Raw genomic sequence first — 16,703 nt, 5'->3', positions numbered from 1 at the left:
CTCAGCTTTCGAAGTTGGTATCATAAGTCAATGCAGTTCAATCATCTGTCAATAGAAAGAGCATATGAAAAGTTCTTAAACATTTGTAAACTGGCAAGTATTAATTTGCATCATAAGAATAATAATGACTCAAAGATGCATACCACTAGCATATGTTTGAAAAAGGAAATACACATTTAACATACAATTTATATGTAGATTGCACTCTGTTGATCTTGAAAGTTAGTTTTTGCAAATACATAAATCCACTCCATTCATATTCAAGCTACATTTGAGCCCTCTGTTAGAAGACAGAGCCTACCTACTGTGCTCTGTGATCTTGGACGTTTTACTACTTTTAGCCTCAGGTGTGACACTAGATTACAAAACCTTATCACTCTAAAAGTGTAGTGCTGGATCAAATGTTCCATCTCCAGTTGTCATTCCTTTCCATATACAGAAAGTATCTTATTATGAAATTCCCCAAGTTCTTCTGGAAGCTTCCCTCACAACCAACATTCTTCCACTTGCCCAAGACTAATTCTTCCACTGCAGCTCTTGATCTCTTTCTCTCTTGTTCTTTTCTCAGCCTTGAAGCATCAGTTATTGTTTTCTTCTCATTTCATCAAGGCCATCTTCTCCTTTCCAGCTGCCTCCTTCCTTTCAGTAAGGAGTATGCTTACTCTGTTTCATTAACCACGGAGGCAAGAACTCTCTCTAGATCCTTTGTCACCCATTCCCCCATCTTCAGATTCTACCATCTTCTTCTCCAATTCAAGCTTTTTGAAAACCGTGCTACAATGTCTGTGTTCTCACTTTCAATTTAATTCTCAGCCCACTGTAATCTGATTTCCTTTTCATGTATTGTCCTGTAACTGACGAACACCAATAACCTCCACGTTTTCAGATCAGATAATAATTTTTCATTTTTCTCAAGGGATCCCCATTCAACCCATTGAATATTGTTGGGCTTCAGAACTCCATTCAGGTGCAAGTCAGCAGCATTTCTTTACAAGAAGCCTTCGAATAGCAACTTCCTGCCCTCAAATCCTGGCCTGGCAGCTGCCTTTATTCATTCTATTCTGAGAGTCCCTGCCCGAATTCACAGTAGATCCTGTCTCCCTAACATCTGCTCTTGTTTACCCCCAAAGACAGTCATTTGGCTTTATTTTATTGTTTTTGGTTTTACTATTCACTATGTGATTCTCACTTTAAGGGTTTTATAGATAGTATTTGTGGGAATGTCTACAACACTAAACAGTGTCCACCCATTTACTGTCCCCAAATAGATAATCCTACTCGTCCTGAGAACAAATGTCAATCTTCAGGAAATTTCTGAATCCTGCACCCCCGAAATGATTCAGTCCCATTTAAGTGTGTCTAACACCCTGATTTTTTACATTAAATCCTTTATTACAGTTTGTAATTGTATATAATGCCTCGTCTCCTTCACTGATCATTATAACATGTCCATGTTTATTTCAGTAAATCATTCACTGTTGGCCTTTTGCACTGGGTCTTGTGTGTATTAGTTGCTCAGTAAATATGGTCTGAATGAATAAAGTACAGCCCAATCAAATCTACAGCTCATGCTTTTATAGTATCTATAACTGTACCCCATACCTTTCTTTTAAGTTCTGGGATCATATATCCATCCCATTCCCTAGGCATTTCTATATGACTCTACTATCTCAATCTTTACATATCTTTTTTTTAAATAAAAATACAACAAACAAAGATAAAACCTTCTAAATTGATTTTGTATATTTCCCCTGCCCACATTTCCTTTTTTAAATCTCTGGCAAAACCTAATCTCACATACCAACAATTTGGAAATACCCCTTAACATCTAACCTGTCATCACATGGTGCCTATTTTCTTGTCCTTGTCATGGACTATGCCCTTGCTCAGTGTTCTCTGAGAACACTGTCTCTAATCATGTCTCCCTCCAGTCCATCCTCTACATTAGTGCTAGGGTCATTTTTCAGCTCTTCAGTGAATTGTTGAAATCTTAATGCTAATTATTGAACTCTTTAATGAATTCTTCAAGTTGGTCAGCTGATATCCTCCAAGTACATAACTTTCTCATAAGTTTGTTTCACATGTTGAGTTACTTGTTGTTTTACAGATGTCTATATTTTAGCAAGAGCGTTTGCTCAAGTTATTACTATTATTATTCATTGTGCATTACCCCCATGTGCCTAGGAATATCTCTGTGTTAGAAATGAGAAACTGCAGGGACATGTGGGTGGCTGAGTTGGTTAAGCATCCGACTCTTGGTTTTGGCTTCAGTCATTATCTCACTGATTCCTGAATTTCAGCCCCACGTCGACTCTGTGCTGATGGAGCAGAGCCTGCTTGGGATTCTCCTTACCTCTGTTTCTGTCCCTCCCCCACTCATGCTCTATCCCTCTCTCAAATAAACAAACAAATAAATAAATAAAAACCTTAAGAAAAAAAAAAAGAAATGAGAAACCATAGATTTGTTCCCATAAAGTTACTTACTCAGGATCACATCTAATAAGTGGTACATCCAAGATTGAACACAGATCTGAAGTCCATGCTTGTGTTCTTCCTCTAGCCATTAAACCATCCCCCAATATCCATGCTGCTACACATCTCCATGACATTAGATTCCTCTTACCAAAATGCCCCCTCCTTCCTTCTGTAACTGATGAATTCCTACTTCTTTCTTAATATCCATCTGATTTTACTTAACACTGAAACTTTCTAAGTGAATCCAATTACTGCCCTCTATTATCTTTCTGCAGTACCTGACACAAATTCATTTTATGTGACCTTAGTAAATTATACTTTTATCATAAATTTGTGTTTCTAACAGTAGGTTACATGGTCTAAGAAGATAGTAGTATTGTCACACTCATCATTTTCTCTGCTATAACCTGGAATAATAGTTAGCACATAATTTATTTGAATTAAATTTAAAAAATAAATAACTCTAATCTCTTGAGACTGATTCCATTTCTAAATCTGAGTCAGTGGTTCTACACTGGCCAAGAAAAGCATATTCTCTGGAAACACATCATATATTAAATTACTTAAAACACAGACTTAGTTGGGGCACCTGGGTGGCTCAGTCGGTTAAGTGACCGACTTTAGTTCAGGTCATGATCTCACAGTGCATGGATTCAAGCCCCGCGTCGGGCTCTGTGCTGACAGTTCAGAGCCTGGAGCCTGCTTCTGATTCTATGTTTCCTTCTATGTCTGCCCTTTACCAGATCCAATTCTGTCTCTCTTTCTCTCTCAAAAATAAATAAACACTAAAAAATTAAAAAAAAAAAAGATTTAGCAACATAGTATGCAAACTAACATGAAATGTGCCATTGTTTTGTGATTCACTCCATGCAATCCATAGAAAACATCACATTTCAAGTGTTTTCTTCATTTATTTGCATTTTTCAACATCCTGCCTTGTTCCAAAAGCATTTCAGGCAGTTTACCAAAAGAATGCATGCACTTAACTATTATAAAATAAAATATAAATAGAAGTAAGATATCAGGATGAAGGAAAATACAATGCAAATGTGTCCACCGTTTGGGCCAGAACATTAGCTATAGTCCATAGCTAGAGGAGTTGAGCTTTAAATTCTGAGCTTCTTGGCTGCCAAAGTAAACCATGGGGTGGGGGGCGGGAGTTATTCTTATTTGTAATCAAAAAATGGAAGCATAGATTTTCTTAGAGAAAATATTTTCCTACATTGAATTCTTTAAAACAATATCATATGGGTTTTATATTAGGGAAAGCTGGGTACTATTGAAAGTAATGTCAACATTTTCCCAATAAACTCAGTAATGAATTTCATATTGATGTCTCTTGTAGTCCCCTTCAATAAAAGCTGAAGGCATTACATTAACATACAACTCAGTGAAGGCAATTCTTCAAGGAGCTAAGCTAATATGGTCCAAGTATATAGCTTTCTCATGGCCCAATTTAATCCAAGGAAAGACTTTAGAGTACTTAGAGAAGTGGATGGACTGTATAACCTTCAAACAATCTTCTGTAAGTATCACTTTTCTCAGTCAGGATGGTTAGCAGACAGTTAACAATAGCATTATCTGACCCAGGAGCATGTTGTTGCTTTACAAGAAATGGGCTGGCTAGTAGCCACAATGACTGTAAAAAAAACAACATGGTATATAGAAAGAGCATAGATTTGCCACTCTGGCAACCTTGGGTTTTTTCCAAAGTCTGTCTTATCTAGTGTTACATTTATGAGCGCTCCCTTTCCTTATTCTAAGGACAATATCTGCGATTCTTTCCAATTCTGCAACCATGTGATTATTATTTTTATTCATATCCCAGGTCACTATGCTAACAGATGTCTATATTTTAGCAAGAGCATTTGCTCAAGTTATTAACACATTATTTTATCTACTACTCTAAGGAAGCTGAAACTGGTTTGCCCCATGGTGTAAGACATTTTGATTTCTACAATCAAGAATTTTCCAGACTTGAAATTTTACATGTGTTCAGACATTCTAATGAAGTAATAAACTCAGAATATTCTGAATCCTATAAAACATTGTTTAAAAAATAGAAAATGTAATTAGTATGTGCTGTATTTACTTTTCATTCCACTTCAGCTACAGCATCAACAAATTCTATAGTAGCGTATTTTCCTCTTTTTTCCCCAATTAATGTGTAAAAACACATAATCTATTGATTTTGTGATTAGCCATATTTTCCCCTTCCCACTTAATATGAGTCTCAATTACAAGCAAAACAACTTCCACAAACATGTGGAATGGTAAAATTGTGGACTTTCAGGATAATTACATAATAGAATTATAGAACAGACTATGGGAATCTCAATTTTATGACTCTCATAAATACTATACAAAATAACTTTATATGTTTGTATATATCATATACTTTCTAAATATATATTTTTTGTCACAGTGATCATTCTAGTACATGTCATTCATGATAAAGCAAACATTTTTTGAGCCTCTTCTGTGCCAGGAACTATGCTAGCAGCTCTGCATTGCACAGTCTGTGCTCTCAAGGAGCTTACAGTCAAGTGGAAGAAAAAAAATAAGTGAGAGAAGTATACATGCCACTATAGAGACAGACACTAGGGTGTCGTGGAAGCCCATGGAAAGAGTAATTATTGCAGTAAGAAGTAATGTTTCAATACATGTGATTTTGAGCTGAGTTTGTATAAAATGGATCTAACTAGGGGAACAGCATGGGTTGGTAATCAGTTCCTGGCTCAATTGTGGTATCATGCACAGGTTAGGGAATAAAGGAGAGTGTATAGAATTAGGTTGGGAGTGAAAGTAACCTGTAATCATTTTTGGATATTTTGCGTTTTGATTACCTATGGAATATGTAGATAGAGAAGTCTAATGAAACATAATGGGTGATAATTCTGGTGAGAGGTATTATGTCAGTCATCTGCATATTGGTAACAGAGCCATTCAAGAGTCACTTAAAATTAATAGAAAATAGCAGTGGATAGAAGTTAGCAGTGAATACGGCAAGGTGATATCTTCTGTAATGGCCTAGCATACTAATATTTTTTAGTACTGTCAATAGTAGATCTATGAATTACAAAGAATAGTAATAGAATATATTATGGGGACTTAATCTGTATACTCTGCTTTAGCAGATCTAAGAACCGTAAGTCAGCTATCAATTCAGTAGTATTTTTTTCTCTAGATACATGATTTTGATTTTAAATAGATAGGAGCAATTTGCTTTACTGTATATTTGTGATAATTACTTTCAAATGGACTGAAGAGAGTTATTTTATAACTTTGTAACACTTTGTAAGATCTACGCCAGAAAGGCTTTACTGGGCTATGGCTAAGAATTGAGAAGTTTTAGTACCATGGGAGTGCCCTGCGCTTCATTCAGTGAATTGGTAAGAAATTACAAGTGCCAACCACTGGGTTTTGACTAAACATAGTACTCGGGACTCTTGCACTTTCGCTTGCTATTGGTTCTGAAAATAATCAAGTTTCCAAGTTCCTAGAGAGCATTCTGAAGCCAAGCCATCATCTTGTCAGGTACTAAGCTTGCCTCTGAAGTTCATACTTATATTCAGAAATTGAAGCCATTCTTTGAACAATGAAGAAAAAATAAGATGAAATTTTATTCTTAGTAGTTAAGTCAATAAAAGTTACAAATACACATTAAAATTATTTTTAACACTGCTTATGATAATATCCACAGTATTGGGATGGAAAAAAAAACCCAGCAACATACAAAAATATTCGAGGGTGATATTTGGCTGGTACATTCTGGCACAGCCCTTCTGGGTATTTACAGCCAATGTTTGTTCAGGTTGACCAGAGTATCTGTTTTGTTTTGTTAGGGCCCCTGCTTCAGAGTTTGTTAAATAATTTAGCATCACCTGTGGGTTTGTATACAGTTGAAGGGTGTTAAGTCAGGCAGGAAGGGTGCTGGTGAGAGTACAAAGTCTATCTGTAAACGCTTCTTACAACAAAGGACATTTACATTTATGTTTCTTTGTCAAAATGTCTAAACCTTGCACCATAAATCCTGACCTAACTTAAATGTCCCTCTTCCAAGATACCTTTTTTGGGTTCCTCCATGCAATGTTTATGTCTTCTTTCAAAGATATAAAATGGATCTTGTAAGCCAGTAATCAAGATTTTGTAACTGAGTTATACCCATTCCTACTCTCCGCTAAGAGACTGTGCTTTTCAATGTGGTTTGAGTATTCATTTGCGCACTAAATTCTCACAGTGGTTCATTATGGCTTTGGTATAATTATCTCCCTGTTTTCAAACTAGAAGCTGAAGCAGGTAGAGGTTAAAGAATATTCTCATGGTCAGTCCAAATTCTCTATAAGTGCCATTTGAGATTACTTTAAATGATATCTAGGTATATTCTAAATAATGATAATATAAACCCTGTATGTTACATACTTTATGGTTTAAAGGATCTTTTTAGAAGATTGACCTAGTGATATAAACTAGGAATTTAGGAAAGAGTGTACTCCCAAGTTTCAAACACCTTCTCCAAAGAGTAATATCACATAGTATGGTATTTAAAGCAGAGGTTTAAAGTCACACACATGGGAGTTTTTGTGCTTTTTCAGCCACTTAACAGACAGGAGACCTGGTTATATCACGAAACCTCTTTAGCCTCTAGTTTGAAATTTGTTAAGTATGGAACTTACCTCCTACCCAGTAGTGATGTTTTTTTTTACAAATAATACTGTCAGTCTTACCTTCCACCTGACACATCCTAGTGTTGAGCACATGTTACCATCTCGCTGTCAGTTACATACTTGGAAATTCCCCTGCATTTGTAACATGGGAATTTTGTGTGCCATTGCAGAAGAAAAGCTGTTTTATAGCTTTCATAGTGGTAGACCCTCAACCCCTTTCCTTTTATACTCCAGCCACATCTGGAAGAATGCCTCATCAGCTAGGGAAATTGAGGAGGGAGAAACCTGATGTCAGTAAAGGACAGGAAAACCAGGCCTGTTTTTGGATCTTCTGGGCTCCCTGAGGACCTTTCTTATCTCATTTTACCTGAACATTTTGAGAATTCTTTAAAAAAATTTTTTTAATGTTTATTTATGAGAGAGAGAGAGAGAGAGAGAGAGAGAGAACATGAGTAGGGAGGGGCAGAGAGAGAGGGAGACACAGAATCTGAAGCAGGCTCCAGGCTCCAACCTATCAACACAGAACCTCATGCGGGGCTCAAACCCATGAACTGCAAGACCATGACCTGAGCCGAAGTCAAACACTTAACTGACTGAGCCACCCAGGCGCCCCGAACATTTTGAGAATTCTTAATTGAAAATAATTGATATTTGAAATTCTGTTCTAGGCCAATTCGTCCTCTACATCTGTTGATTTACACTCTTCACTATTTTGGATAATTCATAGCTGGCTCAATTTTGTTTGCATTTAGATAACTAAGAAGACATTTATGTTAGATAGAAATGCAGATAAATGTTATTTATGTTTCCAGGTTCATTAATTCAGCTGCATATTATGTGCCTACCAGGTAGAAGGCACCATGCTAAGTGTAAGTTTATAATGGTAAACAAGACAGACGTAGCACCAGCCTTTATTGAACTTAGATTCTAATGAGAAAAGAAAACGTCAATCAAATAATCACACTAGAAAGAATTTATACATTTTGAAAAATGCCACGATGGAAGTAAACTGAGTGCTGTGAAGCATGCATATGGGCAAAAAGACTGTGCTGCATAGAGTGGCTGGGAAGGTCTTTTTGAGGACAAAGACTAAACCAAGACCAAAGTATGAGAGGGGATTGATAACAGGAAATGCAGGATGGAGAGAGGCAATTCAAGTAAGGAAGTGGCATGGCCAAAGGTACCAAACAAGGAAATATTCTGAAAACTGAGGTTATTTCCTGGGACTGGCATATAACAAAGAAAAGAAGCCATGGTAAGAGGTATTGATTTTATTCTCAGGACCTTGAGAGTGTATTTAAGGGATTTAAGCTGAGGAGTGACATGATCCCATTTGTGTCTTGAAAAAAATCCCTGTGACTACAGTGTGTCTAATGATTGGACAAGGTCAAGCCAAGCTGGGAGAGCACAAAGCATTTAATTTGGTCCAGGCAGGAGATAATTGTGAGCCAGATTAGAGCGGGTGGGAACTGAACTGGGGATTATGAGGAGAAACAGCTTGTGGTTGAGCTAGGCAAAAAGCAGAATTTGTATTTTATCTTTGTCCTATGTTTTTAGTATTTATTTCACTGCCACCCGTATATGGTTAGTTTATCACCATATGAATAAAGCATTTGACACCAGAGAGAGAAATACTGTTATCTAGTTCAAGAAGATAAATTTCTTTGTTCAGAAATTGAGGTCATATGTTGTAGATGATCATTTCTCTTGTTAAAATATCTCTACATTCCATTTATTCATTCACTCATTCATTCAACAAATATTTGAATAACTACTTGTAAGAGTCAAAATGTTGCATCGTTTATTACATTTATGGTTTTGATTGTTTTCCATGTAAACAACAAAAAAACGTGGTTCTTCAGGTAAATGGTGTCATTGATTTTTACACTGGGGATTTCCTCATGGTTTTAGGACTCCTTTTATTTATTTTCCTAAATTTCATCTTTCTAATTGATAATGATGTTTTTATCAAGATGCTTTTCTGCAGAATTTGAACTGGAGTTTGGAAAATGTTAAGTGGCAGGCTCAACCCATATTCTGTTAATTCTTGTATTTTTCAATAGAAAAAAGAAAAAGCCTCTGTCATGATACAGAACAATGCTTATGCCGTGGCTGTTGCCAATTACGCCCCGAATCTTTCAAAAGACCCAGTTCTCTCCACCATCTCCAAGAGTGCAACCACACCAGAACCCAACAAGAAGCCGGAAAACAAGCCAGCAGAAGCCAAGAAAACCTTCAACAGTGTTAGCAAAATTGACAGAATGTCTAGAATAGTTTTCCCAGTTTTGTTTGGTACATTTAATTTAGTTTACTGGGCTACGTATTTAAACAGAGAACCTGTATTAGGGGTCAGTCCTTGAATCTAGACACAGGTGATCTTTGGGATGTATAGGAACATACAACTTTGTTTGTTTTGCTATGTACAGTCTGACTAATAACTGCTAATCTGTGAACCAACATGTACAGTATGTATATAGCTATATAGCTTACCAGTAGACCTCTAATGGAGACACGCATTTGCTAACTTGCGGAACCGCAGGCAGAAAGCACCCTGTGCCCAAAGAGCCATTGCCTTTTTTAAAGATTTACCCTAGGAACTCGTTCAAAGTGGATTTCACGTGACCTGATTCATTTCCTACTGTCCTAATTGTGATGAAAATGGGGATCCTATACCACACTTTATGAACTCTTTTGATTTAAGTCTTAAATAGAACTATTTTGTACTGTTGCCTAACGATAACGTAAGATAACGTTTTCATTCCAAGGGGAATTCTTCTAAATCACAGAACTCGTTGTATCTGCCACATCAGTGCCCTTCATGAGTGCTCAGAATCCCTGCTAGTGTAATTGGAAGCTTAGCACACATCAGAAGAAAAACTAGAGATCTGAAATCAGCTTTTAATTACTCTGTATAGCATCTATAGCACATATTACAGCATGACAAGCTCAAATAGTTAAGAGTCACTCCTGACAGAATGTTAATTATGCCTAGAATTTAATAACTATCAGAATGTCATGGCCATTACATTTTAGCATCAGAGTTTATTTGAAAGTAAAATTCAAATCCTACAGAGTATTATAATCATTGGAAACTACCTTAAATTAAAACAATAAAAATAAAAAAAAAGACAAATGTGTCTTACTCTTTCCAGGTATGTGTTGTATTGAAATTGATCAGCTAAATTTTCTTGGTGCTGGAGACTGGAAAAAGCATCCAGTTTGGCTGCTGTGGAACAACATTCACATTGGATTAGAAAATTGTGCCAAAAACTCCCACTGATGAGAATTCATAGGTGTCACAGCATCTAGATGAGCACTTAAACGATTCTCTTCTTTCCTGTTTACTGCAAATTCTGCCTTAAGGCTTCTTTTCATCAGGACTCAGAAGCCACTAATTACAAAGGAAAGGGCAGTGAATTGGCACATTTTTCTGTCTTGAAGTAGTGCTTTCAGATAAGAATTATGTAAATCTGCTTTTGTAAATTGCAACTTTAAATTTCATTGACTCAAATTTACAACAGCTTTGTATACCAGAAGAGGTTTTGGTAAGAGTTGAACATTTTTAAACAGAAACTTTAAAGCATCACCAACAGATTGTGGATTAGTTCACATGCACAAATATAAACATGCACACACGTATACACACACACACACACACACACACACACACACACTAACTAAATTAGAGTGCACACACATAGCTAAATTAGAAACCACAATTTTCAATTTTATATAATTACTAAATATTAATGGGTAAAATTCATTTTTCTTTTAATATTTAAAATATACTCTATGCCCCTGAAATATGTTAATAGAAGTTAACAATTGTGTCTCATGCCTAGATTTAAGATTTTTGGCAAACCCAAAATCCTTTTGACTCACATCTACATTAGCAGTTATTAGTTGACTTTTACTAATAGATACACCTTTATGATGGTGTTTTTGTAGAAACATAAGTAGTCAAATAGTGGCATTTCTTGCAGTTTTGTACAGTATTTCAGTATAGTGCATAAATAAGTATGTTCATAAAATCAATAAAAGAAGTATCTTACGGAAATAAGCAAAATCACAACAAAAATTGCTATTCCTTTGCCTCATTTAAATTTATTTTTTTCATTTTCTTTGTTTTAGTGTGATTCTATTATGTGCTTTGCATGACTGTATTAATACCAAGGTCACAAATGCATCTTATTAACAGAATTTGCCGTGAAGACAGGCTTGACATTAAAAGTTCCCTCACAAAAGGTAATCCATAATCCTTAATAAAATAAAATTGTTAACATGAGCTAATAAATGTATTTCTTTAATTCCCTTCCAATTACAGCTTATCTGTCATCTAAATAGTTTTAACACATACACTTTATTTATACGTTGACATGGAAGATACCCTATTTTCCTACACACTTAAATATAACATAGATCTGTAGAGTTTAGGGAACTGTGTAAGAGTCTGAGAACATGCACCTTGCTTGAAGGCAAGCAATAAAAATGCTTTGTACGGTATACATTACTTTACACTTTAAAAACATTGTGCTTGTAAGTTCTACATTTCCCCCTTAATATCGGACTCTAAATTATAAATTTATAAATATGTACATATGTAAAAATAGTTGTAAATAGCAGTTTCTGTAAGACAACAGAAGAGACTCCTCTTTACCTTTGACAAAGGGCTGCGCCTACATCGTTGACACCAGTTTCATTAAAATTTAAGGTAGAGTGGCCAGAAAAGTTATTCTTGTTATTCTTATTTTTAGTTTGAATTGCCAAAATCTTATTTGAACCTAAGAACATCCTGACAGTTCAGATTTTCTGATGATGTGGATTGGGATTTTTGATTATTTCTCTCATGTTGGTGTATTTTTTTACACATTTCTCCAACTTTTAAAATTTATACATCAAAGGGAACTTTTGGTGTTTCTGGAGAGAGGGAGGATGCTGCATGGAAAATTATTTTAAATCATAGAACCGTAGTGTTTAAAATTATTCTGCTTTCCATAAACCATTGTAAAGATGCAAAAGAAAAGTGACACAAATTTATTAAAATAAGACCAAATTTTCAAGAATTACATTTTTAATACATTATCAGAGGTCTCTTTGGCCCACATTATGCCTATTTTATGCAGTTGCACATTGACATAAAGAGTTATGGTATGTACAAAATGTAGATAAGTACATGTACATATATTAGAGATAAAGTCTCATTTTTGTATAGCTGCTGCTCTGATTCAGCTAATACTTATTCAACAAATATTTTTTTTTACCTCGTACTGTGTGTCACATCATGATGGTGTTAATAACACTCATATTGCACCCTCAGAATTTAGATGAAAATTAAAGTGCATCTCCTTCTTCTAAAGACTGAAAATCAAAGACGAAATGGAACACGTGAATTAATTTAGCACTGAGAGTTGTTTTAATAAGTTATAAGATCATGAGTGTGCTAAGATAGTGTTTGTGTTGTTTTTTCCTCCTATTCGTGTTCCTATGTTTTAAATACAAAAACGGAACAAATATAACCGGTTAGTAATTATTTTAAACTTCAGTGATTTTTACAATGCCAGTGTTACTGCTTAGCAATCTTCAGGGATCTCTCTCTTTCGAATTTATCTCAGGTTTGAATAAGTGATCCCCTTGAGCGAGATTTCCAATTTTTTTCTTAAATATTTCATAGTTTATCTTATAAAGGACATAGATGCTATTATTTCACTCATATATTTCTTTGGTGTGTGTGTGTGTACATATATATATATAGGTACATATATATGTACACACATATGTGTACATGTATATATACACACATATGTATATATATGTATACATACGTACGTGTGTGTGTGTGTGTGTGTGTGTGTGTATATCTCATGTGTTTATGATGTGGTTCTTTTTATAGTCCTGGCTGAGGCTAAGGGAACTGAACTCTGCCATGATATCGTAGATTGTAGAGGGACACCAAAGCTCTATGGAATCTGTTTCTACTGTATTTGTCTCTACTATATTTGGCATAGCCTATCATTTCAGTGGGAGGACAAGGGAAGTAAATCAAGTCACCTTCTGCAAAATCATGTTTCTTCAGCATCAAGACTTTTTTCAAATGCTTCCTTCTTGATGCCTTAGACAATACCTATGAAGCACTGAAATGTTTATTATTTAATTTGCGATCCAAGACCATATCAATAGGTTGATTAGTATTAATAACTTTACCAAACACCAAATATTAATAACTTTACCAAACATCAAACTGTATAGGTTGATCCTGTTCTTCGTCTTGTAACAGTCTTAACAACCATCTGCATATTTTTGAAACAACTTCCAGGATTTTTTTTTTCATATAAAAAGGTTTGGAATTTTAAGGGAATCAAGCTAACTCATTGTTACCCTGTAGTGCATTTTTCCGTGTAATTGAGGTCTCATGGGAACCGTGGGTTTCCCTCTTATTAATCCAGAGTATACAGAAACATAACATTTAAACTGGGAAGGTCTGTGGTTATTTTTAATATCCATGCTTGGAAGCCAGAGACACTTTATAAAAATCACTCATAACAGTGTGGACAAGACAAATTATAATCTTTCTCTTTATTGAATTCATGCTTAAAAGATGAAATTCAGTATTTAATGAAATTTTTAATATCCATCTTTCATAATCAACATTTGTATAAAAGATAATAATGTTTTCCATTAGTGTAAGCACTCATATTTTCATCAAGTTCAGAACAAATTCAGGACCTCAAAAATAGTGAAAGAAATATCAAAGAGAAAAACTTCCTGGAAAGAATGAGTCTGTTACTAATTAAACCCAGTGAAGCATTTTCCCTTTTAACGCCCAAGAAAAGGGAGAAATTAAATATGCATAAATATATACAGAAACATTTAACAGTTATGATTCTATCATGGTAAGCACCATGATAAAAATGCTAAAGTAGATGGAGTTCTTGTGAAGGCATGTGGGAATGGTAATCAAAAAATTATTCAAAATCTATCTGTTTCTTATCAGAATTTTGTATCCTCATGTTTTTCTTGAAAATTCTTAATCATCCAACATATTTGGACCACCGTTTTCAACTTTATTTAGTTGAAGTATTCTGTATTTGTCTGTATATGTAAAGAACATTTTCTTATATACATACTAATATACCCCACTTCAAATCACTGTCTCTATGTTGCAGTTTATACATAACATCACTTAATATGTTGCCTGATGGGAAGAACCACTGATAGATGTTTCAGTTTATAGTAGTCTTCCCCAAGAACCCTTAATAAGTTCTTAGCTTTGATTAGAAGAGTGTGTGTATGTGAGTGTGTGTGTGTGTGTGTGTGTGTGTGTGTGTGTGTGTATTTGCAGGTATGAAAGGACATTTTGAGGAATTCAAACAAATTTATACAATTTATTTTATTAATGGGCCCAATCCCAAATGTAGCTCTTATTACTAGCAATTAACTTAGTCAATAGAATAGAATTCTTAGTCTTAGAATAGAATTAACTTAGTCAATAGATCCATAACAAACTTACTAATTGGAATTTAGTCTTGAGCCATACATATGGTTACATATATCCTTCCTATAAAAGTTGTTAACATTTTTCTGATGTACTTCTAGTTGGCCCAGATGATTTCACAATTCTGCTTGTAAGGCAGGAAAGAAAATCTTTGAATTCCAAGTTTCTCAATGGAGGTTTGTAAAAGCTTTCATTAAATTATATATCTGGTTGATCGTATGCAGATGCCAAGTCCTCTCTATATGCATTACTGGTTAGTTTCATACCTTTTTGAATTGAAATGGTTCTGAGATCATTCTAAGCCCTTCACATAGATTACCTCATTCAGTCCTCGCAACAACCGTAAATCACTGTGTGATTCTTGAAGTTCTGGACACCAACATGCCAACCCAACACATATTTTAGAGGAAGTAAAAAAAAAAAGCTGTATTTTTCTTTGCTTTAATTCAAATTTATATTCATACATTTTGGGGAGCACCAATCCAATAAAAAGACCACTATCTGGTTTTCTATATGACAAAACCAAGCAAACAGCAAACACTAAACTGTACAGCAACCAAGAATCCATTTTTGTGAAACTAGTTATTCATTAATATCAGTCACAATTTAGTTTCTAGGAATATGTTGCATTTTTGTTTTTTGACCCATAGGTAATGATAATATATAAAAATGCTTAAAGTTGATTAAGAACACTATTTTGTTTTCTTCTTTATTTTCTTCTCTCTCTCTCTCTCTCTTTTTTTTTTTTTTTTTGCCAGTTTTGTTGGGGTCAGAGAGGTTTTGTTTTTGTTTACCATATCGTTGGTTTCATGACATTTAAACTCATTGGACTACAAGGATTATGTATTGACTTCATCAGTTTGTTGCAAGTTACTATTTATAGAAAGAAGTCTACAGTGGCCACAAATAAATGCCAGAATTGGGATTGTCAGTGTTGAATTAGCTCAGTTTGTGTGAAAATTTCAGTTCTTCATGCTTTGTTTTAGAAGACTTACTTTACCTATAGCATACTGTCAAATTCCAGCCTATGTTATTGAATAAATATGAGTGTCTCCAACAAAGTTTATTTGTGAGAACAAATCATATTAGGAAAGCAAAACAAAGAAGTTAGGTGTAGAATTAGTTTAGACATAATGGGTGATAGATTTGTTCCCATTTATTTATTTATTTTAAAAAATCTTCCACATAGTAATTGAAGCATTTGACTGTTTTAAACTCTACATAATGTGTGAAATTTGATATATGATTAGAATGGTCTAAATGAAACTGAACTTTGAGCCCCAGTTTTTACAAATTAAACTTAACCATCCATGGATAAATCCTCGATTACTTATTGATCTTAGGTGCCTGCTCCATAATTGATTTCACGTTTATTGGGATCCAAATTTTTTTCAAGATTCTTCTGAGCATATACAAATTCAGGTTTTGGTGGGCTCTAAACTGAGGAATGTGACCTTTCGTGAAATATTCCCTTTGGAGTTGACATGCATGAAAACTTATGAAAGCTTCATATTTGTTGCTAAATTTGAAAAAAAAAACCAGAAATGAAATGTTTTTCCCTTGCTACACATTAATAATAAAATTACATGCATAGGGAATGCATGATAAAGCTCCAACACTAAACTTTAATTATTCACATTAGGTGAAATTTGAAATTTTCTGGGTGACAATACACTTGTATGGTAGTTTTTCTCATTTGAGAAAATCATTTGAGAGCTAATAATATTTGTAATTTGTGACCTTGTTGTAATTGGGAAAAGTCACTATTTTTCACATGTGTAAGATAACTTGACCTTTATTGAATGTCATTCAATATGCTGTGTCATTATGCTTGCTGTTTAAAAAAAGATACTAATCAGTCCCATGCAAATTAATGCTAAACATTATCTTTTTGTACTTATTAAAATTAATTTAAATATATTTGATCTGAAAATTGTGTTTTTTGTACTCTGGTCATTCACTACATGTTTGCTTATAAGAATTGAACTTATTGTAAATGTGACCTTTTTTACATTGGGATATAATACTGATATTTTGTAATAGTGATTTTAAATGTTGTTAGTTTCTTA

General features: G+C 34.5%; 1 protein-coding gene across 1 annotated transcript in view; it reads left to right on the top strand.

The window, feature by feature from the left end:
- GABRA2 (gamma-aminobutyric acid type A receptor subunit alpha2) overlaps positions 1–10,583 on the top strand; it is a 122,468-nt gene extending 111,885 nt beyond the window's left edge. Inside the window, exon 10 of the mRNA XM_047091424.1 lies at positions 9,206–10,583. Coding sequence (XP_046947380.1) covers positions 9,206–9,502 — 297 coding nt within the window. The 3' untranslated portion in view covers positions 9,503–10,583. The remainder of the gene's footprint in view (positions 1–9,205) is intronic.
- The last annotated feature ends 6,120 nt before the right edge of the window (positions 10,584–16,703 follow it).

This window comes from Lynx rufus, unplaced genomic scaffold (genome assembly GCF_022079265.1).
Source record: "Lynx rufus isolate CCGP_SWC_20201006 ecotype Redwood Valley unplaced genomic scaffold, mLynRuf1.p SCAF_3, whole genome shotgun sequence".
Classification (NCBI taxonomy): domain Eukaryota; kingdom Metazoa; phylum Chordata; class Mammalia; order Carnivora; family Felidae; genus Lynx; species Lynx rufus.
The sequence above is the reverse complement of the archived record's forward strand: the minus strand, read 5'-3'. Positions and strand labels throughout refer to the sequence as shown.